Source organism: Rhinatrema bivittatum, chromosome 15, assembly GCF_901001135.1.
Source record: "Rhinatrema bivittatum chromosome 15, aRhiBiv1.1, whole genome shotgun sequence".
Classification (NCBI taxonomy): Eukaryota; Metazoa; Chordata; class Amphibia; order Gymnophiona; family Rhinatrematidae; genus Rhinatrema; species Rhinatrema bivittatum.
Genome location: NC_042629.1, coordinates 48,311,614 through 48,339,544, shown reverse-complemented (window position 1 = coordinate 48,339,544; position 27,931 = coordinate 48,311,614). Strand labels below are relative to the sequence as shown.

At 44.3% G+C, this 27,931-nt stretch overlaps 1 protein-coding gene across 2 annotated transcripts in view; it reads right to left on the bottom strand.

Moving 5' to 3' along the window:
- SPAG17 (sperm associated antigen 17) overlaps positions 1 to 27,931 on the bottom strand; it is a 289,254-nt gene that overhangs the window by 81,304 nt on the left and 180,019 nt on the right. For both annotated transcript variants that reach the window (XM_029577979.1, XM_029577980.1), the window contains 6 exons: positions 23,710 to 23,821; positions 15,225 to 15,403; positions 10,951 to 11,107; positions 6,486 to 6,709; positions 5,751 to 5,895; positions 3,704 to 3,858 (listed from right to left, as the gene is read on the bottom strand). In XM_029577979.1, coding sequence (XP_029433839.1) covers positions 3,704 to 3,858; positions 5,751 to 5,895; positions 6,486 to 6,709; positions 10,951 to 11,107; positions 15,225 to 15,403; positions 23,710 to 23,821 — 972 coding nt within the window. The remainder of the gene's footprint in view (positions 1 to 3,703; positions 3,859 to 5,750; positions 5,896 to 6,485; positions 6,710 to 10,950; positions 11,108 to 15,224; positions 15,404 to 23,709; positions 23,822 to 27,931) is intronic.

Sequence of the window (27,931 nt, the reverse complement as noted above, 5' to 3'; positions counted from 1 at the left end):
CAAAGCATAGCCTTGTTCTATTATGTTTAGCACTCACTGATTGGAAGTAATTCTGGCCCATGCCTCGTAAAACCGGGACAGGCGACCCCCAACTCGAGGGATAGGCCGGCCCCCTCTCATTGCAGTCTTGGAGGCAAGAGAAGAGGAACAACCTCTCTCCCTGGAGGGTCTGCGGCCATGAAAGGATGAAGTCCAGGGCTGTGACCCGGCCAAAGGCTGACACTGTCCCCCCCGATTGTGGTCGGTTCTGCCGAAACTGATGCTGTCCTCGAAAACGAGAGCGGGAGGACGGAAACCCTCTGGAGGCTCTTGGTCCGTCTTCTGGAAGCTTGTGCACTTTATTCTCACCCAGGGACTTTATCAACTTTTCCAAATCATCACCAAAAAGAAAACCACCTTTAAACGGAAAAGCCCCAAGCTGGGCCTTGGATGAAACATCCGCTGGCCAGTTGCACAACCACAGAAGATGCCTTGCCGACACTGCCGACGACATGGTGCGAGAAGAAGTGCGGAGAAGGTCATACAATGCGTCTGAGCCATATGGTACAGCAGCCTCCAAACGCTCCGCCTGTTCTGACTCCCCCGGTGGGAGATCTCTAGATGTCAGCAGTTGCTGGACCCAGCACAGGCTCGCCCACAGCATGTAATTACTACAGACCGCCGCTCGAATACCAAGGGCTGACACCTCAAAGATGCGCTTCAGCAGGATCTCGAGCTTCTGATCTTGAAGATCCTTGAGAGCTGCCGATCCAGCAACCGGAATAGTGGTCTGCTTGATAACTGACAAAATGGTAGCGTCCACTTTGGGGGAACTGCAGAAGCTCCAACGACTCGTCGAGTAAGGGATAAAGCTTATCCATAGCCTGACCAACCCTCAAGCCAGCATCTGGAGCATCCCACTCCCTGGTCATCAGCTGCTGCAACATGGGATGAAAAGGAAAAGCCCGGGTCGGTACTCGCAACCCTGCCAGAACCGGATCCACCGAATCCTGTGGCGAAGCAAGCAGAGGGATCTCCATCCCCAACTCTGCAAGGACCAAAGGAATAAGGAGTTCCAACGCCTCTCTTTGGAACAGGCGAACTGCTTTCGGATCATCGCCATCCAACGGAGCCTGTTTCCCCTGTTCCTCTTCTGAAGCCCCCCCCCCCCCAACCGGGGGAAGGAGAGACTATGGCATCTGCAGCCGCACTGCCCGGAACCTCCGAAGCGGCTGTTCCTACTGAAGCCAAGGATCCTTTTAACTTCATGACCCGAAGATCTGCGGGCACCATCTGCGCGCTTGGCGACCTTGGGGGGTAGTCCCTGTGGAGGTCTCACCAGCAAAGCACCACCTTTCGGAGACCGTGAAGCCAAAAAAGCTTTATGCATTAGGAGGACAAAATCTAAGGAAAAGGAATCAGAATCCACATCATCCCCTCCTGAGACATCAGGATCCTCCTGGAAAAAAATCCTGGTTCACACCAGAAGTATCCACAGGACAGGCAGGGACCAGTGACAGTGCTGGGGGAAGCTCCCCCACCCCCATAGCCCTTGCCTGAGCTTCAGCAAAAGTGTTCAAGATGGCTGCTGTCCCTGCACTGAGGGGAAACGGGTCAGCCCGAATAGCCCATGGAGCAGGCCATTTTGAGCCCCTCTGGGCTTAGGCAAAGCTGCTGACCCAGAAAAAGAGCTGCCTTCCCCACCAGGGAGGTAGCGGGAGCAAATGCCAGCCCGGGAAAGCCACGAGGATGACTCATCGCATGCCACACACAAAGATGGCCGTGGCATTGTGGTGAGCAAAAACACGGCAAAACGGACATGGAGTTCCCCTAAAAATTGCAGCCGACTAAAAAAGACAATTTTAATAATTATTTTTTTTTAAATTGCTGAGGCTTGCCATGGGGTAAGAGAGGGACTGGACCACCAGTAATCTCTTCCCCTGCACCTTACCTTGTTGGAGTTCCGCGGGGTAACCAACCCCAGCTCCAAGAACCTGCCACCAGACGGGATGACCCCGCAGGATCTAACAACCCCCTGGGAGGATTATGAAGCACTCCCTTTCTGCTTTAGCGTTTCTCTTTTTGTTTGATTCAAAACTTTACTGTTGACTACAAGAATCAGTCTCAGCAACCTTTTTTTTTTTTAAAGGATAGCCTAAACCCTAGAAACAAGCCAAGACTGCAAGGTTTGCCCCACCTCCATCTGCTGGAGACAGAGAAATACTGAAGGGATGCAGGAGGCATACCAGGTTAAGTGAGGATGCTCTTCAAGTTTTTCTCTGTCTCCATCTGCTGGAAGGGAGGCATAACCCACGGTCTGGACTGATCTGGGTACATACAGGGAAAAAATAACCCCCTAAAAAAGCCCATGTACATTGCACCATCTATTTTGTACAGGTGGCCAAGGAGAGTAAAACAGCATGGCACTTTTTAAAATACCATGAATCCACTCTTTTTCTCACCTGACAAACATGTCTCTGGGATGCATCTCCTTACATTACCTATTAAGCCCATGCATAACTTTCAAAGCGGCGTGTGGGCACACATGTGCGTGCGTTCGTTGGCACACATCCAGGGACACGACTATTTTATAACATATGTGCTTATATGCTCATGTTATAAAATAGCCTGACCGTGTGCATGTGGGCGCGCATTTGTGCGCGCAAATGCCACTTCTTCTACATAAGTGGGAGGATTTTAATAGGCATGCGCACTGACGTCGTTGTCCTAGTTCGTTCCCAGTTCACCCAGTTAAGGGACAGGACTTCCAAACCCCATCAGTTTAATAGCCTCCCTTCCCTCTCCTATTAGCCTCAACCTTTAAAACCCTCCTGCACTGCCTAGCTTTTTTGTTTTATAAGTTACGCATCATCCATAGCAGAAGCAAAGTTACATGGCAGGGGTCTCCATCTGATGGTCCAGGTGCATAACCCACTGGTTCTGGATTCATCTGTCTGGATGCTAAGAAACAGACAAATTGCATAATGATGCATTTAGGCTCATTCTTTTTTTTCTTTCTTCTCTCTTTGATCTGGCAGTTACCTCTGGCTCAAACCCAAACCAGAGCTGGGATCTGGCACCATGAGCCTTCATCTACAACTGCATACCTAGGGATTTTATTCCCTCTTCCCCCAACATACCTAGCCCAGGCGCTGCAGCAACAGTACTCGGCCAGAGGCCCTGCACCAGGGCTTCCTCCAACAATCATGTGCCCTGAATCCAGCTACTGGATGACCACGAGTGCCTGCCCTCCTGCCTTATCCCCACCCCGGAGACTGTGAACACTGCCTCTGCAACATCCCCAGGCAACCCAGGAAGAGCAAGAGCTGAACTGAGGATCAAATCAGGGATCTTTCGCATGACAGGGTATAGGTATGCTACTAAACCATTGGGCCTTCATCCACAAGGCAGCGGTTATAATGGCTAAGCTAATGCAAAGGGTGTGATGAGTGTGTGCTTTATTTTATTTACCTGAAAAAGGCTGCCTTCAATATCTATGGCCTCACAGATGATTTTTGTGGAAAGTTAAATTAATAGCTTAATTAATCTAGTAGTATAAAGGATAATTCTTTATTTTCTTGACTTTGTTTGCTTTTAGATGTTTGCAATATCATAAGGTGCATGGTTCACACTATTACTCAAGGAGCCTTATCAATCAGGCAAACTGGTAATTCAGACACTCGCTGGACCATAAAAATAATTTTTATTGTGTACCAAGACTCACCTCGTATGTTCCCTGTGGCTTTGTGTTTATAGATGTTCCATCTCCAAATATAATGCAATAATTATTCTCATCGCATTGGACCACGGTTGTAGCAAAGTCAACGTGTTCCACTTGTATGCGCTTCACTTTTTTTGTGTATGTCTGTGGGACTTCTCCTAGGAAATAACAAATGACAGGACACCTAACTGCAGTCAACAAAATTCATGTTATAAAAAATCTTGGGAACAGGTAATTAACTACCTGCCTCAACCAACAAAGGTGCTTTTTTAGCCGAATGAACTAGGGCCTAATCTTAGAGGTGAATTAAACTGTCTAAGGTTTGGGATGAAAAATATTTTTCTGTGTTTACTAGGGTCACGCTGGTTGAAAAGCTGTTTAATTGGTAAGACAGTTATATTGTGGGGCAGCCAGGTTGGGAATAGTGTAGTTAATGTCAGGGAATGGTGACCTTGGGTTTTGGGGCAGAGGACAGGATACGCGTAGGTAAGTAGATGATGGGTGCACATTCTTAGGCTAGTTTGGTTGAAGCTATGGCTGGGGCTAATATTATATAGGGCCAGGTGACAGAAGAGTGAAGATTCATAAATGTTTCCATTTTATACATTAAAGTGTTGTCTTGCTGGTGTTTTTAGGATTCTGCTTTTTTTGGATTGTGCACAACATTTTGGATTTCATAATTTATAAAAGCAGCCTATAAATGAAATGAAATAACCCATTCCCTAGAAATTAAAGCAGGCAGCTGCATACTGCAATGCTACCATTCTTTTATTAGAGATAAGTAATAGTAGATATAATTTTGAGGGAAAATACTTCCTGAAGAGTAACAGAACATATAATATATTGTATGTATATTTCTCCTCTTTGACCAGTACTAGGGTCCAGTTAGTGGTTGCTCTGGTTGTGACCTTGTCACAAGTTGTAAACCTACTAGACAGTTGTCTCAAGTCACAGACCTACTTGATAGAGGATGAGGAAAAGGCACATCATTTCATACAACTTGACAAGAGCGGTTCCTTAATTGTTTGGCCTAAGTTATTTTTTCATTAGGGCTCCCATTTGCGTATGTATGGATGTGAGATGGGGTCATACAACGAGTCTTCATGAATATTACAGAAATAAAGATGTGCAACCTTGACCTGCTATCTTCAGGCTTGCTACTGTACCAATTCAGGGGTCCATTTAATATCTGTTCTCTGAAGGAGACCACATAATATAAGAATGGCAGGATTACTATGGATACTGTGGAGGACATACACAGTAAGCACAGAGAAAAAACCAATAGCCCACAAGATCTACCCCATGTGCTAAATATTGATACCATGTTATAGCAAGACTGTGTCCTTCATTTAAAGCACTTTGCAGACTTCGTACTGGTCACCTATTCTAGATGGCAGGTATTCTCTAGGAGTGTCATTTTCAAAAGAATTTGCATGTATAAAACACAGTTGTATGCATGGGCTTTCTGAAAATCATCCTAGGAGTTGTGCACGTAAAGTAGGCATAGAAAGCAGAGTTGCTTACCTGTAACAGGTGTTCTCAGAGGACAGCAGGATGTTAGTCCTCACACATGGGTGACATTACCGGATGGAGCCCAGCTCAGAACTTTGATCTCAAAGATTTTAGCGATATTTGGCCTTAGCCAGATAAATTTTGCGGGTAAGTTATACCTGCCAACGAGCAAGTTTAATTTAGCCAGGTATTGCTTCTCTGGCTAAGTAGCGCCTTGACTGCGATATTCAGCAGCATGGCCATGCTGCTGAATATCCCTTGTAACTTAGCCAGATAAGACTTATCTGGCTAAGTTACTTAACCGGCCAGTGCTCAGTAACAAGCCCATAGTGATCACCTAAATTCCTTCTTATATAGCATTTGTTATAACAAATTCTCTATTAAACCCGTTTTAAAACAAACACAATCATTGTCGCCAAGCCCATTTGTTAGGAGGAACTATTACACTATTACCCTCCTCCTCCCTATTTGTAAATGGCACTTCCTCCTCCCTCTTCCATCTCTTTATTAACTCCTGTCATCCATTTCCTGATCTTACCTGTCTCTTCAGGATCATCACCAGGCAGAGGGAACTTGATATTGTGGTAAGACGTGGTTATCCTGGTACCATCAGCATGTTCCACTATCACTGTACCATCTTTCTTAAGGACGGTCATTACCTTGTCGTCTCGAGTTATTATAACCTGTGTGGACAATTTTCTACAGGTAAAGTCTCACCTAGGTAGCAGTTTCCTTCATTCATTTCTCTGAACTGTACCTTTCCTAATTTGAAGGGAAAGATGCAAGGGAAGAATTAATATGAGATTTTGAACATAAAATGTGAAACATTTGGATGGTTCCCAAATTCATGCAGCCTTTTCAACAATTGTTTTTTCAACTCTACTGTTCACAATTACTTTTAATTGCATTTTATTATATGATAATTGCATATTTTGCAAAACCGTTATGATGGCTCTACCGAATAACGGTATATAAAACTCTACAAATAAATAAATAAATAAATTGGATGACAGCCTAGGAATTTGCTCACCACTTCCATCATTAATGCCTATGAAACGGCAGCTCCTTCCAGAAATTTGTTTTGCTAGTAAAGGTGCTTGAAATATCCAAGGATCAACAGGAGTTAAAAAGTTTTTAACACATTTAGGGAAAATAAAATGTTTATCAAAGCCCTAGAATTTGTTTTTTACATCAAAATTATTTTACACAGCAAGCAAAAGGCCTACCAGTTTCTGCTGGAATGAACCTGGGTTTTCTATAAAAAATAGCATACCGTTCCATTGACAGGGTCAGTCATTTTGTAGACTAGAACCGGCTCCAGATCCAGTCTTTCCCCTCCCCTGGTTCCCACTTGTAGACCCGATGATGTGGTTGTTATCCAGGTCCCCGCCTGGATCTCAGGGATAGGTTGTCCAACAAGCTGGTGGACAGAGAAAAAAGGCTCTGGAAACTCAGCTCTGATTGCTAGTGCTGGATTGTGTCTGTGCCCGCCCTTCCCTGCAAAACAAAAGCCAAAAAAAGGAAGGCATACATTTGCATGATTAGGCTAGTATTTCAGAGGAGCTGTACATTTAATCTGTTCCAAGTAAACATCCGCAGGCTGTTTAGATAATATAGAAAGAAATCCAATGACAAGAAGGGATGAAAGCTTAAAGCTGGCACACTGTTGGTCAGCTGTTTTAAACCCACTGATACAAGAGAGACCCTCAGAGGCTATCCACATTCAAATTCAGAAAATACCCAATGGAAAAAAATTAAAACAACAACTTTAGATGCCCAAGACAGGTAGGTTACAGCAGTAAGTTATCAGCACATGATGACAACACCATTCTTCAGCATCAGCATGCTAGTAAACATCTGATGCAATGACTATAGTGATAATCATAAAGATATAAGATTTTCCATACTGAATAAGACCAAAGGTCCATTAAGCCTAGTACCCCATTTTCAACAGTCACCAATCTAGGTCATAAGTGGCTGGCAGGATCCCAATGGATCAATAGATTCCAAGCTTATCCCAGGGATAAGTAGTGGATGTTCCCAAAGTCCACCATAATATTGGTTTATGGATTTATTTTTTTTTACCAGGAATTTGTCCAAACCATTTTAACTCCAGCTACACTAATAGCTTTCACCACATCCTCCGGCAACAAATTCCAGAGCTTAATTATGAGTTGAGTAAACAAATATTTTCTCCTATTTGTCTCAAACATATTACTTAGTAACTTCATCTCTTATCCCTAATTTTTGTTCTTTTTGAAAAAAATAAACGGATTCACGTTTACTCATTCCAATCGACTCATTATTTTACAGACCTCTATAGCAGAGTTGCTTACCTGTAACAGCTGTTCTCAGAGAACAGCAGGGTGTTAGTCTTCTCACATGGGTGACATTATCAGATGGAGCCCCAATGCGGAAAACTTAAGTCAAAGATTCTAGAACTTTGACAAGGGACACTAAGCATGCTCAGCATGCCCTATACCACACATCCACGCAGTGTGCCTCTTCAGTCTCGTAAGAGAATTACAATTAAAATAAAAAATTAGGAGAAACCCAACTCCGCAGGGTAGCAGGCAGGTTTCATGAGAACTAACATCCCTACTGTCCTCTGACAACAGCTACAGTTACAGGTAAGCAACTCTGCTTTCTCCAAGGACAAGCAGGATGGTAGTCCTCACACTTGGGTGAATACCTAGCTCACAGGCTACTCCTCAACACAAAAATGGACCAACAGACACCTAACCAGGTACCAACGGGCACAAAAACACCGGTGCTGTAGATAACAGGGGGAAACAACCTGAATCCAAAAAACTGGCCCTAGGTTGAGAGAGTTGTGTTCTACACCTCAAACAGGTTCCAAAGGACTGACTGGCCAAACCTACTGTCGTGTTGGCCATCCCTATCCAAACAGTAATGTGAATGTATGGAGAGAACTCCATGTCACAGCCTTGCGAGCTCCTCCACGGGAACTGCTTGCAAGTGGGCTACCGACACTACCATGGTTCTCATAGAATGAGCCTTGACCTCCAAGAGGTCCTCATCCTCTTCAGACAGAGGTTCCCTGGGCAGAGAATACACACCTCACATCCATTGGACCAAATACCTACCAAACTCCTTCTAACCGTTCCTAACACTATCTCTAAAGCTCTGGCAGACATCATTAATTGCTCCCTCAGTCAAGGTTCTGTCCCTGACTCATTAAAAACTGCTTCTCTGAACCCCTTATTAAAAAAAAAAACCAACCTGGACCCAGCCAACCCTGTAAATTTCCGCCCCATTGCAAACTTACCTTTTATAGCCTAGCTAATGGAAAAGCTGGTCAACACTCGACTCACAGACTACCTTGACTCCCACAATATTCTCTACCCTTCTCAATTCGGATTCAGGAAACACCTAAACACAGAATCTCTCCTTCTTTCATTAACGGACAATATCCTGATGGGCCTTGACAAGGGCCAATCCTACCTTCTAGCTCTTCTCGGCATTTCTGCGGCGTTCGACACTGTAAACCATACTATCCTCATCAACCGTCTAATGGAAATAGGCATCTCTGGCTCTGCACTTCTCTGGTTCAAATCCTTCCTCAACAACAGGCACTACAAAGTTAAAATAAACGACAAACCCTGTGGTACTCCTTCTAATCAAGGAGTACCACAGGGTTCATCACTTTCCCCTACCCTGTTTAATATCTATCTACTTCCTTTATGCCAACTACTCAATAACCTCAACCTCACCCACTTTATATATGCGGACGACGTGCAGATCTAATCCCCATCTCGGACCCCATCTCCACTACCCTAAACTATTGGAACAGCTGCCTGCACACCATCAACCTCCTTCTCTCGAGTCTCAACTTGGTTCTTAATACGTCCAAAACAGAACGCCTTGTCATCTCTTCTAGCGACAATAACACCTTCGCCAATAACACAACTATACCACTAGTAAACCAGGTGAGAAACCTGGGGGCCACCCTTGACTCCAGATTGAACTTCAAAAAGTTCATTAATACCACAACCAAAGAATGCTTCTTTAAGCTACAGGTCCTAAAACAGCTAAGACTGCTCCTACACTTCCGCAATTTCCGCTCAGTTCTTCAGGCCATACTGTTTTCAAAGATTGACTACTGCAACGCACTATTACTCGTCTCCCCGCCTCTTCTACTAAACCTTTACAGATGCTGCAAAACGCAGCGGCCAGGATCCTTACTAACACATGTCGTAAGGACCACATCACACCAATACTAAAAATCCTACACTGGCTACCCATCCACTATAGAATACTCTTCAAGACTCTTACCATCATTCACAAATCCGTCTACCAGCAATCCTCACTCCAGCTTTCCAACCCTCTCGAACTCCATGCTTCTGCAAGGCCGATTAGATCCGCATACAAAGGCTCTCTCCAGCCCCCCCCCCCCCAAACAAATCTGCGGTTCACAACTCCATTCATAAATGAGCACTATCCACAGCGGGACCTCTCCATTGGAACTCACTACCCCCAGATCTACGCCAGGAACAATGCCATCTCTCCTTCAGAAAGAAACTGAAAACCTGGCTGTTCGCTCAAGCATAGTGCTGAAGGAAAATTCGATCAACCTGTACTGACTCTCTCACCCACCCCTTTTACCTTCCCACCCGTTCCCTATCACCTCCATCTCTCCGCACCGGTCCCTGCCCTTCCCCTGCACCCCCCCTTGCCCCCTCGATTACCTCCTCTGATCCTTCACCCTCTGGAATTTATGCTAGAAACTACTTAGGACAAATTTCTCTTCGAAATTCAGATACTCTATGTTTATCAATTGTTCGCTGCCTATTTTGTTACATTACTCTCCAATCGTACTCATTTGAACTTCTTCTTCTCTTCTAACGCCCATGTTTATGCTCCCTGTTTTTTGTAACTTTGCCTTCTATATCGATGTTAATTAGTTTTCCCCCTAGTTCTATTGTAAACCGGTACGATAAGACTTGGTCTTGAGCATCGGTATATTAAAAGAATTTAAATAAATAAAATAAATAAATTATGAGGATCAATGATAGACAAGGTCCTCAGGCACTGTGGGCATCAGCGAAAACCAGACATGGCCATGTTGTGGCGAAGCAAAAGGGCTGCAAAGTCAAAAGCGATGGCAGCGGGCATCGATGGGTGGCGGGCACCGAGGCACTGCCACCTTGGGGGGAATCGACCACAAAAGGAAACTTATCCAATACGCCAAAAACCCTGACTAGGGACACTACGGGAAGGCACCAAGATGGACTCTGCAACAGATCGAAGGAAAAACCATCAAAAAAATGCGAACAGCAAAACGTTTTCCACAAGGCAAAAAACAGCCAAAGTAAGCTTAATCACACGAGGCTTACAGCTCCGCAGAAAAGAAGAGCCTGAAGAGAGACCCCATGTAGACTCATGGTATAGGGCATGCTGGGCAGGCTCAGTGTGCCTAGTCACTGTTCTAGAAACGCTGACATAAGTTTTCCACATCGGGTTCCATCTGATGATGTCACCCATGTGTGAGGACTACCATCCTGCTTGTCCTTGAAGAATATATCTCCCCTCATCTATCTTTTCTCCAAGCTGAAGAGTCCTAACCTCTTTAGGCTTTCCTCATAGGGGAATTGTTCCATTTCTTTTATCATTTTCACACATTCTTGTATTCCCTGGTATCAAACTGAGACCAATTATAAAAATGAGGCTAGGTAGGCATGGGATTATTTGAAACAACTGCAGATGAATGGCTGTACCTTTCCTCATCTCGTGTAGGAGCTCCTGCTTGTGTTCTGCCATTTGGACGGACGCCTCTGAACCCATTACTGATGGTGATGTTCTGCTACCTGGCTGGGGCACGAAAACAGGTCCTGAATCGGGACTATTGCTCACTGTGCCATCAGCAAAAAGAACCTGAAAGAATCAGAAACATCCTAAGCCCTCAAATTCTTCTAAAGCAATAAAAGCTGCAGAGAAAATAAACAGAATTGATATTTAAAAGCTAGTTGAGATGTCATGCAAAAAAAAGAGTTCTTAATAATATAAGCCGACGTGTTTCTTTCCCTCTTCTATATTTGTTCTAATATGCTCATCTGAGTATAGTAAAGCTGCTTACCTACATAAAGTGTTCTTTGAAGGTAGCACAATACATAGTCCTCATATATGGTGACATCAGCCACCTGATGCCCAGGCTCAACCCTTTTTTCTACTAAGAATGTGTGGGACTTCCCATGACTGTGTTCAGAGACCCGCATCAGTTCAATATAATGCTATAAAAATTATAGAAATCAACTCTTAAGGGAGTAATCTGTTTGCTGCTGTCCTTGAAAAACACCTGTTACAGATAAGTAACATCGCCTTCTTCAAGAACAAGCAGAGTACTAAACGCCTCAAATTTGGGAATCCCTAGCTACAAGATGCTTTGACATAAAAAAGGGAAAATTCAACAATATCAATCAGCAACAACATGCTTGTGTTGGCAACCTGAAAATCATAAAAACGGGTTATGGAATTGGGTTCTAAACCTCAATTAAACCATGCAGGACCATCCTTCTGCAAACAGAAATAGGATGTGAATGTGTGGCCAGAACTCTATGTCACAGCCTTGTATCTCTCTTCCATGGAGGCTGATTTTAGGTGGGCTACAGATACTGCCATGGATCTGACACTGTGAGCTTTGACATATCTATCCAGAGTTATGCCTGGACATAAGAGAGAGAAATGAAATCTGTTATACAATTAGACAGTGTGTGTTTGGCTATGGCAATCTCAGATCTATTGGGATCAAAAGAAACAAAAATGTGGGTGGATTTTCAAAGGGCTTCAGTCTGCACCAGATAAAAGATTAAACTTTTTTCACAATCCAAACTATGCAAGGCCTGTTCACTTTTGTGGCGATGTAGCCTGGTGAAAAAAATGTTGGGATGAATGATTGATTAAGGTGGTTATCTTACGCAGGAACCTAGGATACGTGTGCAGAACCACCTGATGGTGGAAATTCTTTGTATAATGTGGGTAAGTCACTAGGGCTTGGAGTTCACGGACTTTGTGTACCAATGCAACTGCCACCAAAAATATGACTTTCCAGATCAGGTACTTCAATTCACAGGACTCTAATGGCTTAAAGAGAGCTTTCTTCAGCTGGATCAGTATGACACAAAGGTCTCAAGGCATAGCAGAAGGCTTGATAAGAGGATTCAAAAGAAGCAAGCTCCACATAAACTGAACAACTAAAGGCTGTAAGGATATGGGTTTACCTTCTACATGTTGGTGGTAGGAACCAATTGCACAGTCAGTTAACTGAGTCAATCCAGGTGCAAGCATCCTTTAAATTCAGGGAACATGGCCAGTCTCCTTATCAGGAATTTATTCAAGACCCTTAGGCCTAGGGTGAGATAGAGTCCTGTTTTCTTTGGAAATCAGGAAATACTTGAAATAAAATCTCTACCCTCTTTTTCCTGATAGAATGTGTTTGATCACCTTAGCCTCTAAGAGAGAGGTGCATTCTTTGAGTAGTAGTTCTTGATATTGAGAGATAGACCAAGAGACTCTGGGGGAAGAGATGGGAGCAATTCATTAGGATTTTAAATAGGCAAATTCTGTATCCATTCTGGATTATGATGAGAATGCAGCTGTCTGTGTCTTCTCCTCGCCCCCCAACACACACACAGTGTCCAGAATGGACACTGTGATACTGGCTATGTTCTCTTGGATCCAGTCAAAACCCCATCCTGTGTTTTGATTAGAGATTTCCTCTACTGCAGGGCATGTCAGCAAGGCTCTACTGCACATCTTGTTGGAGATCTGAAGCCCACAGCCATGACAGAGTCTTCTACATTCCTGACTCTTGTCCACTAGTGACTCCAACTTGTCATATTTCTTCTGAGTGAGATCACTTGACAGGGACTTCATTTTCAGAATGTCTTGCATGTATTGACCCATGAAAAGCTGATAGGACACTATATATGGGAAATTAAAATAATAATGTTTTGCTAAATCTTCTGCCCAAGGTCATGAGTTTGAGGCTTATGCCCAGGGGGTACCAAGAAGCAAGTTCTCATCATCTTGGACTTCCTGATCGTGGATTTTACAACAGGCTGGTAATGCTGTTGTACCGCAATCCTAGGGCTGAAACAGGTTGATCAAGGTACCAGGTGGTAGGGGAAAGGCAGGGATTTCAGACTATGCCTAACTGGGGAGGCCAAATGCAAAAAACATATAGTGACATATAATATATTATAATTTATTTTATTTATTTATTTTATTTGTACGTTTTTATATACCGAAGTTTAGCTAGAGGCCTTCACTCCGGTTTACATTTGAAACAACGAATTACATGTGCAGAAACCATTGGTAAAACAGAACAGTAAACTGAGAGAACCATGAGCTACATATAACGAGATAACTGGTAAAACAACATAATAGGATAATTAACAGAAGGGGACAGGTTATAACTTTGGTTATGACAGCGGATGCGAATGGGTTCAGGTTAGATTTTCTAGAGGGATATTGGGTTTATCGTTATATGGTTTAAATAACAGTAATGGTAAGGTTTAAATAAATATATATATATATATTTGTTTCAGATATCCGTAAAGGTATGGGGTGTTAATTGTGGCGTGTGAGATTAGCCGATCCCATCTTTGAAGGCTTGTCTGAAGAGCCAAGTATTGAGTTCTTTTTTAAAAGTTTTAGTGTTATTTTGTAATCTTAGGTGTTCCGGTAGTGAGTTCCAGAGGTGAGGGCCTGCAATGTATTATCTTTATTTGTTTTACAAGCAAAGTGTTTCCCAAAACAACTTCTATCTAAAACCTCAAAACATAGACCCAAGGAATACCCTCTAAAAGTCAAACAATACATTCATATCATTCATACTTCCTTTCACACACATATCCTTTAAAAACCTTGTTTTCCCAACATTATTTCTATATATTCAATTTTTCAAATATTTTCTCACATTTTCAAAACGAACTTTTCCATAAGCAGAAAAAATTCTTATTACAGTAATTTTTCATAACTGTCAAAAGATCACATTCTTCACTTTATATTAACAGTTATATCCTTCTTATATTCTCCTGAGGATATAACTTATATTCTCTTCATCCTCAGGAGAATATAAGAAGGATATAACTGTTAATATAAAGTGAAGAATGTGATCTTTTGACAGTTATGAAAAATTACTGTAATAAGAATTTTTTCTGCTTATGGAAAAGTTCATTTTGAAAATGTGAAAAAATATTTGAAAAATTGAATATATAGAAATAATGTTGGGAAAAAAAGGTTTTTAAAGGATGTGTGTGTGAAAGGAAGTGTGAATGGTATTAATGTATTGTTTGACTTTTAGAGGGTATTCCTTGGGTCTATGTTTTGAGGTTTTAGATAGAAGTTGTTTTGGGAAACACTTTGCTTGTAAAACGAATAAAGATTATAATATATTATATGTCACTATAAGTTTTTTGCGTTTGGAATTTTGTGATGTATTATTGATTTGCCAATGTAGTTGTATCATATAACTGGAGAGGCCAGCATCAAACTTATTTTTTTAAAAAGTCTCTTGAGGTGTTTGAAGGGTGGAGAGAACTCAGTCTGGCAGGGCATTTTATTTTTTCCATTGAGCTGGAGGTGAGAATCAGGCCACCAGGTCTATGATCTCTATTTTGTTTTTGATGGCCATCGTCACTTAATCAGCTATATTAATTTTAGCCTTATCTGGCTATATTGTAATCTGGGAACTCTAGCCTGCTCCAGGGAATGGCTAGAGTTAGCCAAAAAATGTATTCAGTTAACTCCAAATATTGATGGAGTTAGCCAGATTAGTTTCCAGCTAACTTAACCCCCTCAAAACACTCCCCAAAATACCATTTCTTGTTCACTTAATTTTTAGCTGGATAAGTACTGGTGAAATTGAAAAGTCAGCATTTAGCCAGACAACTTGTGAATTATCTGGTTAAATACCTTTGACTATTGGCCTCTAAGTGTTTTACTCTTCCCCCCTCCTGAGTAGAACATGGTCTCCACTACAATCTTTTACCTGTGTGGATCCATCCATCATATATTTGACTACAGTTCCACAGCTGGCAATGACTCTGGATACCTCTTGCATATTAGGATTCTTCATAGTTTTGCTGACTTGTGCATTTTTCACCCTTACAGGATAGCTTTGCCTTATCAACAGTTTTGAACTGCTTTCAGGGCCTTTAGATTTCAGATCTTGAAAAAAGCAGATTACATAAAATAAACTCTTCAAACAAAACAAGGGAAAAACAAAACAAAAATTGGAATTCTAATGTAAATGAATTGTTTTAACCATTTATCGCGAACATTTATTTAGAGTTTTTCTATACCGGCATTCATGATACAATCATATCATGCTGGTTTACAAAATAACAGGGGGAGTGATAACTTTGAACCTAAAGAGAAGTGAAGAGAGACAATGCAGTTCCAATAAACAAGGCTGTTCAACTGGGGGAAGAAGAAACAAAGCTATAGTAACTTAACAGACAAAGGTATAATTATTTACAGTATACTGAAGTGGCATCAGATAAAAGATGTATCCAAATTTACATCCATCACCTCTTGCCACACAATGGGCCTCAAGTGGTATCAGAAATGTACAATGGTATTGTCATTTATCTGCCAGTTTGGTTTTTTTTGCTTTATACCTATCTCAAAACTCTTAACATTATCTCCTGTTATTCATGGAATATGGAAACCACTCTCACTCTCTTCAATAATCCCCCACTAACAACATCCAAAAGCGAAAACAATGAAAAATAAGAACTTATCGTTTCTATGAGCACTGTTGGTCACTCATCTGTTGACCATTTCTTGAAAACAAAAGACATGGAGTATTTTTGAACGTGAGAAACATTACAACTGAGGCAGGTGACTTTGGTCATCGAAACATGAACTCATGTTGGGTCTTTTGTTTTCAAATTCCAATTTTTGTTTTGTTTTCCTTGAATTGATTAATCAAGGGTTTCTGCTTTTGGGTTGATTGCAATAAAATGGGCAATTAATTTTGGGTTCAAATTATATGTATAGTACATTCAAGAAGCATGTCCACTAAGATGAAAATTTCTAAAGCCTCAAGGCTACACACAATTTTTCCTTCATTAGAACACTAAATTATTTGTCCAAATGGATATTGTTAACCCTGTTATGTGCTAGGGTTTCATCCAGTTGAGGTTATGAGAATGATCATAATGGATCATAACCAAGGATAGGACAGTCAAACAAGAATATCATTAATGCAAGAACAACAGGGAGCCTGGGCAAAAATGAAACAGCTGGAAAGCACTGATCATGGAGAGGATACATGGAAGAAAAAATTAGCAGGTATGAACCAATTCCCTTTATGTATCCAGATCAGTCCAGACTCCTGGGATATACCAAAGTTTCCCTAAATGGGGTGGGACTGTGAGAGTCCAGCTTGAAGCACCCCTTCCCCAAAGTCCCTTGATTCTAGGACCTGGATATGCAAACATTAATGCCTCACAAAAGTGTGTGAATTCTTCCAAGTAGCCGCCTTACAAATCTCCTGGGGTGACACTTGTTGTCATTCAGCCCAGGATGATGCCTGAGAATGGGTCGAAAGAGCCTGTAACTTCTCCGGAACAGGATGACCCTGACAGATGTATGCCGAACCAATAGCATCCTTTAACCACCACCCAATTGAGGCCTTCAAAGCTTTACAACATTTTTTTGCACTACACCATAGCACACAAAGGTAATCCGTTAGCCGAAAACTGTAGTGATCTCAAGGTAGCTCAACAAAGCATGCGTGACATCCAAGTGTCTTAACTCTCTAGCATGATGCTCCGTAGCATCCAAACTTGAAAAAAGGATGAAGTTCCACTGACTGATTCAAGTGAAAAGACGAAACCACCTTCGGCCAAAAGGAAGGAACCGTCCTCAAGGAAACCCCGGAATCCAAAATTCTCAAAAAGGATTCTCTACCAGACAATACCTGCAATACTGAAAACGTTTGGGCAGAACAAATGGCCACCAAGTAAGAGAAAGGGCCATTTCAGTTGCGGGACCAAAACTTTGGAACAGTTTGCCACTGGAACTAAGAATGCAGGACAACCTCAAGAAATTTAAGAAAGATCTAAAAACATGATGTTTTTTGCAAGCATACAGAACTAATACTCAGGATGTTATATAAATCTACAGCTTTTCCCAGACAATTTTTATCTTTTAATTTCTTAACTATACTATTGCTATTTTAGTTTTTTAAGTAATTTTTTAACTATCTTATTATTTTTTATTGAAGTTTTTATTGTATTTATTTCTGCTTTCTAACTGCTTATCTAAAATTTTGTATTATGTAAACTGGAAAGATAGAACCTTGTGTTTTGGGTTACGGTATATAAAAATTGCATAAATAAATAAAAAATAAATAAAACCTTCAAAGTGAGATCCTTCATAGTGGCTCTCTTAAGAGGTTTGAACAGCATGGCACACAAACCCTTAAGGACTAAGTTAAGGTTCCAGGAAGGACACAACCTTTGAACCGGAGGATGCCAATGTTTCGCCCCCCCCAAGAGAAAACACATTACATCTGGATGTGTAACTAGAGTCTTTCCCTGTACTTTGCCTCAGAGGCAGCCCAATGCCGCCACCTGAACTCTGAGGGAATTAAAAGAAAACCCCTTTACCAATCCTTTCTGCAAAAAAAAAAAAAAGCCCAAATATGAGCCATGGAGGCCCGTATAGGAATCACTGTCTGCTATGTACCCGAGATCTCAAAAACTTTCAATATCCTCACTTATGCCAAAGAGGTGGAAGTCTTTCTTGCTTGCAAAAGGGTGCAATACCTTTCTCAGCATATCCTCTCTTCCTTAAGCGCTTCCTCTCAACAGCCAAGCCGCAAGACAGAAGCAAGTCGCCTGTTTGGAATAATGGGACATTGGCACAGAAGCTTTGGCAGATGAGTGAGCCTCATCGGACCGTCCACTGCTAAGTTTATCAGGGCTGCAAACCAAGGTCACTTCAGCCACTCTGGCACCACCAGGAATACCTCGCCTGGATGGATCTCTATCCACCACAAGACTTTGCTCACCAGATGTCATGGGAAAAACACTTACAGAAGAATGCCAACTGGCCAAGGCAGTGGGTCATCGAAAGTGTGGCCATTGCTCTTGGTGTTCACAGACCATTACGGGTGTTCTATGGGAAGTTCCACCTTCAGGTTACAAGATTTGGAGAAAGAGTAATACTGATTGTCAGTCCAATAATGTGGTGTATGCTATTATCTGTACATGTCCAAAATTATACATAGGACGGACCACCAGACCCATCCGAGTGAGACTCGGGGAACATAAATCACGGTTTACCACGTTGAAGCTTACGGCACCCATGGTTCAACATCTGGTGGATTTTGGCCACACAATCGCAGATTTGAAATGGACGATCATTGAGCAAATACAGCTTTCACCCCGCGGTGGGGATATACGACCATTGCTTAATACACGAGAAGCCTTCTGGATATTTACATTGCAAACCTCTGTACCTCGAGGCATGAATGACGAGCTTAACTTCAATATTCTCTTATGAATGACCAAATGGAGCAATAGTGATAATTTACCGGATATGCCAGTCATCTCGTTACCTGATCGCTCCAAAGATTGAAATATCCGGACTTCTAAAGCCCGTGGGAAGGTTTCCTCTGTTCACAATTTTGACAGCTTGAAAAGCCTCGTTTAAGATCCGAGGACCGTAGTATCAGCCTATAGAATGAGTTCTTTCGCAGGTGTGACATAGACGTCATTGATTATGTCTTGACAGTTCAGAGTGCCTCTTTCAGGTCCGAGGCTTATACCATCAGTCTACAGAGCGAGTTCTCTTGCAGGTCCGATTGAGACGTCATTAATCACGTCGCAATGTTGAGATTTCTCATTGGTTGTTTTGAGCCCCAGCAGTAACATATATAAGGAGTCTGTTCCCCTGACAGGTTATTCTTCCGGGCGGTCCAGAGAGGAAGATCGCTTTGGGGCATAACACATTGAGCTCAGGAGAAACCGTTGAGAAGAGGGTTGCAGACTCCGTGAAGTTGGTTTTGGGAAACATCGAACCCCCTGAGGAAAGGCATTTCTGTCTGAAACATGTTGGGATAACACAGAAGAAGATGGACACACCAACCAAAAACGGGGAAGTCTGTTTTTATACCCTTTATTAACATTCTCGTTGAGTAGCACTGAGTAAATAGTTTGCAGCATTGCATTTAAAAATTACATTGCCACGGAAGAATCCTGTAGGTGTTTTCAGGGATAACACAAGCATATATACAAAAAAAATCTTTTTAAAAAAATTATTGTTAAAAATTAATTGAGGAGGAGGAGGAAGGTTGATGATTATATGTTCACCTTACAGAGGTGCAGGGCACCTACACTTAGTATGAAACCTTTCTCTGACTCCATTAAATATTTTTTATAAATTACATCAACAAACAAAACTTTTCCATTTGACAGTGTAGGTATTTACTTTATTTAAAATCACTTGTAAAACACACATTACCCATTGAAAAGTTTATTCAATTGTTCAGCGACAGAGCTTGGCTCTTGATTGTTTTTGATTAACAGCAGTTCGCTGTTTTGGTGTATTTTTGGATATTCATTGGTCTGTCAAGGCAGAAGTAAGGCATCGACCCCTTCTGCTCCCTTCTCTGACTGAAGAACCGCAGGGCCTTGGCGTTTTGGAAGGTCACCATGAGATTCACGTGCCGCCTGCCCCATTTTTGGATGATGAGATGTATTGCCTTCTCTGAGAGTTTCCACTTTTCGGGATCTAACTGCTGATAGCTGAAATCCGCTTGCACATTGACTGTTCCGCATTTGCGAGAAGCTGCTAACAGCGCCAGATACTGCTCTGCCCAGTGGAACAATGCCTGGGCCACTTGAGCTATCACCCGACTTTTGGATCCACCCTGTTGGTTAATGTAACCCACCGTCGTTGCACTGTCCAACAGGATCCTCACAGGCTTGCCCCTCGACAGCAGCAGAAAACGCCTGCAATGCCAATCTCACTGCCCTTGTTTTTAGGCGGTTGATGGACCACAACTCTTCCTCCGCCGACCATAGACTCTGAACAGACTGGTCCTGTTACACTGCTCCCCATCCAGTCCAGTCCACCCCTCGACTAACTTGTCCCAAACAAGCCACCATGAGAGGCTGGACCTGGCCAACTCTGTTAAAGGAAGTAGCAGATGAAACTGCCCTGACGACAGATTCCAGCAGGAAAGCAATGCTGACTGTAAGTGTCGCATATGAGTGAATGCCCACGGAACCAACTCCAATGTGAAGGCCACAGAGCCGAGAACCCGCAAGTACTCCCAGACCCTGGAAGCCTTCTTCCGCAATAAAGCTCGGACTTGTAGCTGAAATTTGGATATGTGCTCATCAATGAGAAAAACCTTCACCAACAGAGTTGTATCAAAACGCACCCCCAGAAATTCCAACACCTGAGAAGGAGAAAGATGGCTGAACCAAGAGGCCCTCCCTCCAGAGAGCTGCTGCCACGACTACTATCACCTTGGTGAAAGTCCGGGCCAACATCGCCAGACCGAATGAAAGGGCACAACACTGAAAATGCCATGCCAGGACCATGAATCTGAGATATCTTTGAAGGTTGGTTTAGATTCCTATATGCAAATATGCCTCAGCCATGCCCCGAGGAGCCAGGAATCCCCCCTTGCGCACCACCATAACCACGGAACATCAAATCCAAAATGGGAAAAAACGTTCCTTCTTTCTTGGGAACGACAAAAATACATGGAATAACGGCCCTTCCCCTGCTCTTCCAGAGGTACAGAAATAACTGTTCTTAGCAACCACAGACGGTCAATTGATTGCTGTACTATGAGTCTCTTTCTCTCACATAAGCAGGGGGAGCAATGAACATATCTCTTAATGGACGAGCAAACTCTAAAGTGTAACCTTGGCTTATTACGTCTAGCACCCAGACTTGATCTTGGTCCACTCCTCGAAAGAAACAGTCAACCGACCCCCTACAGCTGGACAGAGGAATGGACCGGCCTCGCATCATTAGGCAGACTTGGCTCCACCACTTCCCTGGCTAGAGCCATCCCTATTTGATCTATGCCTGTGAAAGGACTGATTCCAGGATGATTGTCATATGGCAGACTGGCTCTGGGTGCCCCTGATAGCCCTGCTGGGCGTAAACGTTTATTGCATCTGAAACAAGAGTGCGAAAGTAAAGACCCTTTCCCTTTAGGATTATCCTCAGGCAATTTATAACCTTTATTCTCCCCAAGAAGTTTGATCATCTCTTCTAAGTCTTGTCCAAAAAGCAGCTTCCCTTCAAAAGGTAAAGCTCCCAGCTGAGACTTAGATGACACCTCCGCCAACCAGTTCCTCAACCAGAGGAGTCTCCTAGCCAAAACCACTGACATCAGTGACCTTGAAAAAGCTTGAATGAGGTCATAGTGCACCAGCTCCATAGGCTACCATGGCTGCCAGCCTGCTTAGTCTCAAGGTCAGTCATGGCCCTGTCTGCCTGAAACTGCTGAACCCAGTGGAGACCTGCCCTTAGCACAACACTGCTGCACACCGCAACCCGTATGCCAAGGGCAGAAACCTCAAAAACCTTGAGGTGAACCTCTAGCTTCCTATCCTGAAGGTCCTTCAGTGCTGTAGCACTGGGCACTGGAATGGTGGTCTTCTTTGTAACAGCTGAAACTGTGGCATCCACCTTCGGTACCCTGGAGTTCCAAAGTATCCTCCTGCAAGGGGTACAATTTATCCATTGCTCTGAGCACCTTCAGGCCTGTCTCAGGAGTATCCCACTCCCTGAAACCAACTTCTTGATGGACTTATGGAAAGGAAAGGCCCTCGGCAGACCACGGAGACCCTCCATGACCACATCTACCCTTCTTGATCCGAATCTTCCTGCAGAAGCTCTATCCCCAATTCTTCCTGAACATGTGGTATAAGGAGGCCAAACTCTTCCCTGTGAAACAGCTGAACCACTTTTGGATCATCCCCCTCCACGGCCAGGCCACTCCCCAGCGCTTCTTCCGCATCTTGGCCAACATAGTGACATCTGACTCCCGCAGGGCTTGCGCCTGCAGGTCCCCGTCTTCAGAAAACTCGGTCGTGCCTCTCAAGGTGGTGGCCCAGAGTCTCTCCAAACCCTTGTGGCCTCCATTGCCTTAGCCCTCTTCACTGAACGCGGGTGCGCTGGGGACCCTGGCCAGCCTTGTGTCGCCCCGTGGCTTTCCTGGCCAAAAATGCCTCGTGCATCAAAAGCACAAAGTCAGTAGAAAGAATCTGAGGCGTCATCCGAGGCTCCCTGCTCTGTCTCATCATCAGAAGGGGCCCCTTCAGCCTGCTGACCACCCTCCGAGGCTCTATGAGCTGGGGAAAGAGGCGAGAGGGATTCTCCCTCCCACCCCCCGCAGCCTGCGAAGCAGCCATAAAAGTGAATAAAATGGTCGCGATTCCCTTGCTTAGCAGGAAGGGGCCCCCCACTGCCTGCAGTGCACCGGAAAGCCTGCCAGGCTTGCACCACCTCCCCGATGCTGCCGGAATGAGCGCCAACGACCCTTCTCCCCCAGAGAGGCACTGAGCGCATCGGCCATCACGGGAGAGATATGCGGTCACGTCCCCGCCAATTTCCCAACTTGGGCCATGTGACAACGCCACAAAGCGCCGGGACCCCTGGAATGAGCGAAAAACCAACAGCTGTCGGAGACTGGCAGCAATGACCAGCAGAGGACTGAGGGACAAGGAGAGCCTTCCAATCAGCCTCAAAAAAAGAAAGCATTATTTTTTTTTTGTAAACTTTAATGAGGATGCCAAACTAACAAACAAATAAAGACTACTTCCCTTTAAAGAAGACTATCTGCAGGCTCTGACTATCCTCCTGCAGGTGAGATAACTGGGACCCCCAGGTATCTGCCTGAGCTGGCAATCAAGGACTGAGCATTAATTGTCACCAACTCACTGCTCGCCACCTCAAAACCAGGGAGGATGGCCCCACCAGTATCTAACAACTCCCTGGGAGGCTATTTCCAACTTTACAATTTATTTTCCTTATTTTATTTATTTATTTTTTTAAGACACAGACTGCAGGTTTTACACCTCCATCATCTGCTGGAGACAGAGAAATACCGAGGGACTGCAGGTGGCACCTCAGGTTATGTAAAGTATCAGTAAAACTTTCTCTGTCTCCATCTGCAGGAAAGGAGACAAAACCCAGGAGTCTGGACTGATCTGGGTACATACAGGGAATATCATATTATATATATACAACTGACATTCAGCAACTGGATTTCCAACATCTGTACAAAATGAAAGAGAAAAGAAAAAATGCTATTGAAAAAAACAGATTAGCCAGGCCTTAGGTCTCCATCTGATGTGGATAAACTGTATAAACATTCATCTAATGCTTTAAAGATGAAATGAGGCCTTAGGCTGAAAAAGAATCATTTATACAAACTCTGTTTTCCAAATGTCGATTACTTAATATGGTGACATGCTATCTACATGACAAACCTGCAGGATTTTCATTAAGGAAGGTCACCAGCAGCCCATTGGGACAGGAGACATTCAGGCTCTGGAACATAGGGGAAACTGGGATCTCCTCCAAAGACTGTAAATGTTCCATCTACAGAATACAAAACTGGTTAGTCTGTCACCTTGTAAGAAAAGAGATCCATTTTTAACACCATTCCTATTTCTGCCTTGTTTGCTTAGCTTCAGTTGTGGTGATGAGTATGGTGTATGCTCTTATGTACTGCACGTAATACAGGACAAGGATCCAGATATACATTTTGCAGGCCAAAGATGGAAGACATGCGGACAGTGGTTACAAAACAGCATCATCATCATATCAGATGTAAAAATATCTGAGGTTCTGCAAGTGTGCATACACGCAAGGCTGCTCTCCCAAAACAACTTGCACAAACATCTCACTGGAAAAGCCAAAACAGTGCTGAGAGGAAATGTGACCACTGACTTAAGGAGGTATTTTAATTAAAAAGCTTTATCCACTGCCTTCCTGGACAGAGCGGTGTACAATATAGGAAAATTGGTTCTTACCTGCTAATTTTCGTTCCTGTATTACTACAGATCAGTCCAGACTGTAGGTTGAGCCTCCTGTCCAGCAGGTGGAGACAGACCAAAACTGTGAGGGTATCCTATATCAGGACAGAGCCTACTCTACACCCCTTCAGTATAAAGTACTTTCAAAGCAGATATAACTTCCCAAAGATCAAGCAAGCAATAAGAAAAAACTAACAAATTGAACAAGTGAACAATTGAAAGGATTCTGCATGAAGAAAAACGCTCTTGCATGCAATTTTATTTTCATCTGGTAGATGCTTCCGGTGCCTTTAGTAATAGTAGACAATAAATCAGATAATTGAAAAAACCTGTAGAAAAAGACAGAACATTTGAGCGGACATATCAGATCTAGTATGGGCGGGTGTCTGGACTGATCCGTGGTACTACAGGAACGAAAATTAGCAGGTAAGAACCTATTTTCCTTTCCCTATACGTACCCGGATCAGTCCAGACCGTGGGATGTACCAAAGCTTCCCTAAACAGGGTGGGACCAAGACAGTCCCGCTCAAAGAACCTGCCGCCCAAAGGAGCCAAAAACTGGAGCCTGTACATCCAGATGGTAATGACAAGCAAAAGTATGCAGGGATTTCAAAGTAGCTGCCCTACATATTTCCTGCAGAGAGACAGATTGACTCTCCGACCAAGAAATAGCCTGAGACCATAAGGAATGAGCTTTTAAGCCTTCCAGCATGGGCCGACCGTTACAGATGTAAGCCAACGCAATGGCCTCCTTTAGCCAACGCGCAATAGTGGCTTTGGAAGCCTTATTACCTTTATTTGGCCCACTCCACAGAACAAACAAGTGGTTAGAGACCCGGAACTCATTTGCAACCTGAAGGTAACGCAGCAAGACCCGTTTCACATTGAGGCACCACAGATCACTCCCAGCTGTATTTGCTACTTCTGACGAAGAAAAAGCCGGACGTTCCACGGACTGATTGACATGAAAAGAAGACACGACCTTTGGCAAGAAAGAGGGTACCGTCTTAAGGGATACCCCTGAATCCGAGAAACATAGGAAAGGCTCTCTGCATGACAACGCTTAGAGCTCTGAGATTCTTCTGGCTGAACAAATGGACAGCAAAAAGACGGTTTTGAGAGTCAAATCCTTAAGCGTAGCCCTCCTTAAAGGTTCAAAAGGAGCTTCGCAGAGAACCCGGAGAACCAAGTTAAGACTCCATGAGGGACAAGTAACCCGGACCGGAGGATTCAAGTGCTTGGCTCCCTTGAGAAAATGGATGACATCTGGATGAGCCGCCACTGAGTAACCGTCAATGGTACCTAAGAGAGAACCGAGAGCGGAGACTTGCACTCGCAAGGAACTGAATGACAACCCCTTGGCGAGACCATTCTGGAGAAAAGAAAGGACCTGGGAAACCGGAGCCTTACGAGCCGAGATACCCGAGGCGACACATGCATTTTCCAAAACCTTCCATACTCGTACATAAGCAAGCAAGGTAATCAGCTTCCTGGCCCGCAATAGAGTGGATATAACTTCTTCCTTATATCCCTTCTTTCTCAGTCTCCGCCATTCAAAAGCCAGGCCGCCAGACAGAAGCAATCCACCTGATTGAAAAATACGGGACCTGCCGAAGAAGATGGGAAAGATGACCGAGGCGTAGGGGGATGTCTGTGGCTAGATTCACAAGGTCCGCAAACCACGGTCTGCGAGGCCATTCCAGAGCCACTAGAATGACAGGTCCGCGATGAAGCTTGATTCTTCGGAGTACTTCACCCACTAACGGCCAGGGAGGGAACACATACAGTAGAATGTCGCAGGGCCAGGGAAGGACCAGGGCATCCACCCCTTCCACGCAATGTTCCCATCTGCAGCTGAAGAACCGAGGAGCTTTCGCATTGGTCATGGTGGCCATCAGATCCAAGTGAGGGGGACCCCACCTGCGGATGATCAGGTTCATCGCTGCACCTGACAATTCCCACTCGCCTGGGTCTAACCTCTGGAGACTGAGGAAATCCGCTTGAACGTTCTCCTTCCCTGCAATATGGGAAGCCGCTAAGTGCTCTAAGTGATATTGCGCCCATGCAAAGAGCCTGCTGGCATCCAGAGCGACTAGGCGACTCCTGGTGCCCCCTTGTCGATTGAGGTAGGCTACAGTGGTGGAACTGTCTGACAGGACCCGCACCACCTTGTGGAGCAGTAGGGGAAGGAAGGCCTTGAGAGCCAGTCGGACCACTCAAGCTTCCAGTCAATTGATGTTCCAAGGAGAATGGGTCGGAGACTAATACCCCTGAGCAAACCGGGTTTGGCATACAGCTCCCCAGCCGGAGATGCTGGTGTCCATTGTTACCACGATCCACTGCGGTGTCAGAAGGGACATCCCCTTCTGAAGATGGGCAGGCAATAGCCACCACTGCAGTTCTGCGATGGTAGACTCGGAGAGCGGCAGGGGTGGCTGAAACTGTTCCGATACCGGTTTCCAGCGGGATAGCAAGGCTTTCTGTAACGGACGCATATGCGCAAAAGCCCAGGGGACCAGATCGATAGTGGAGGCCATGGACCCCAGAACCTGGAGATAATCCCAGGCCATTGGCAGGGCAAGAGAGAGAAAATTGCGCACTTGGCCCCTGAGTTTGAGCGATCGGTCCTCCGGAAGAAACACTCTGCCTACTCGAGTGTCAAATCACGCCCCCAGGAATTCCAATGTCTGGGAGGGTTGAAGCTTGCTCTTGGGAAAGTTGATGACCCACCCCAGAGAGGTCAGACATGACAGGACCTTGCTGACCGCCAGCTGGCAAAGAGACTTTGATTTGGCCCGGATGAGCCAATCGTCCAGGTAAGGATGGACTAGGACTCCGTCTCGACGCAGGGTGGCCGCCACTACCACCATTACCTTGGTGAAAGTGTGCGGCGCCGTGGCAAGACCGAAGGCGAGTGTTCGAAACTGAAAATGTTGGCCCAGTATCTCGAACCGAAGATACAGCTGGTGATCACAGCGAATCGGGATGTATAAGTAGGCCTCCGTCAGATCGAGCGAGGCCAAGAATTCTCTGGATCGAACTGCTGCTATCACCACCCTCAAGGTTTCCATCCGAAAATGAGGAACTTTGAGAGCCCGGTTGACATGCTTGAGATCCAAAATTGGATGAAAGGAGCCCTCCTTTTTGGGCATGACAAAGTAGTTGGAGTATTGGCCGGACCCTTGTTCTTCCACTGGGACTGGGACTATGGCCCCCAGTTCCAGGAGCCTGCGCAGGGTTTGTTCAACCGCAGGCCTCTTTTGACTTCTGCAGGGGGAGATCAGGTGAAGATCCTGTAGGTCTCGAGCAAATTCTAACACGTAGCTTTTTTCTATCACCCCTAGGACCCACTGATCCATCATTATGGTGACCCATTCCCTGAGAAACTGGGACAGCCGTCCACCTAAGTCTCGAACGGAGGAATGAGCCGGCCCCATCTCATTGAGAGGAGGACTTGGTGACAGAGTGTTGCTGGCTACTATCCCTGAAGGGCCGACGTCCCCCGAAAGGAATGAGGCCAGGATTGAGATAGGGAAGCATTACCCCTCGGGAACGAGCCCCTTGCCCTGGTGGAAAAATGGCGTTGCCCCCTAAATCTAGTGTGAGAGGGTAAGAAGGACTTAGATTGTTTCGGGCGGTCCTCTGGCAACTTATGAACCTTATTTTCTTCCAG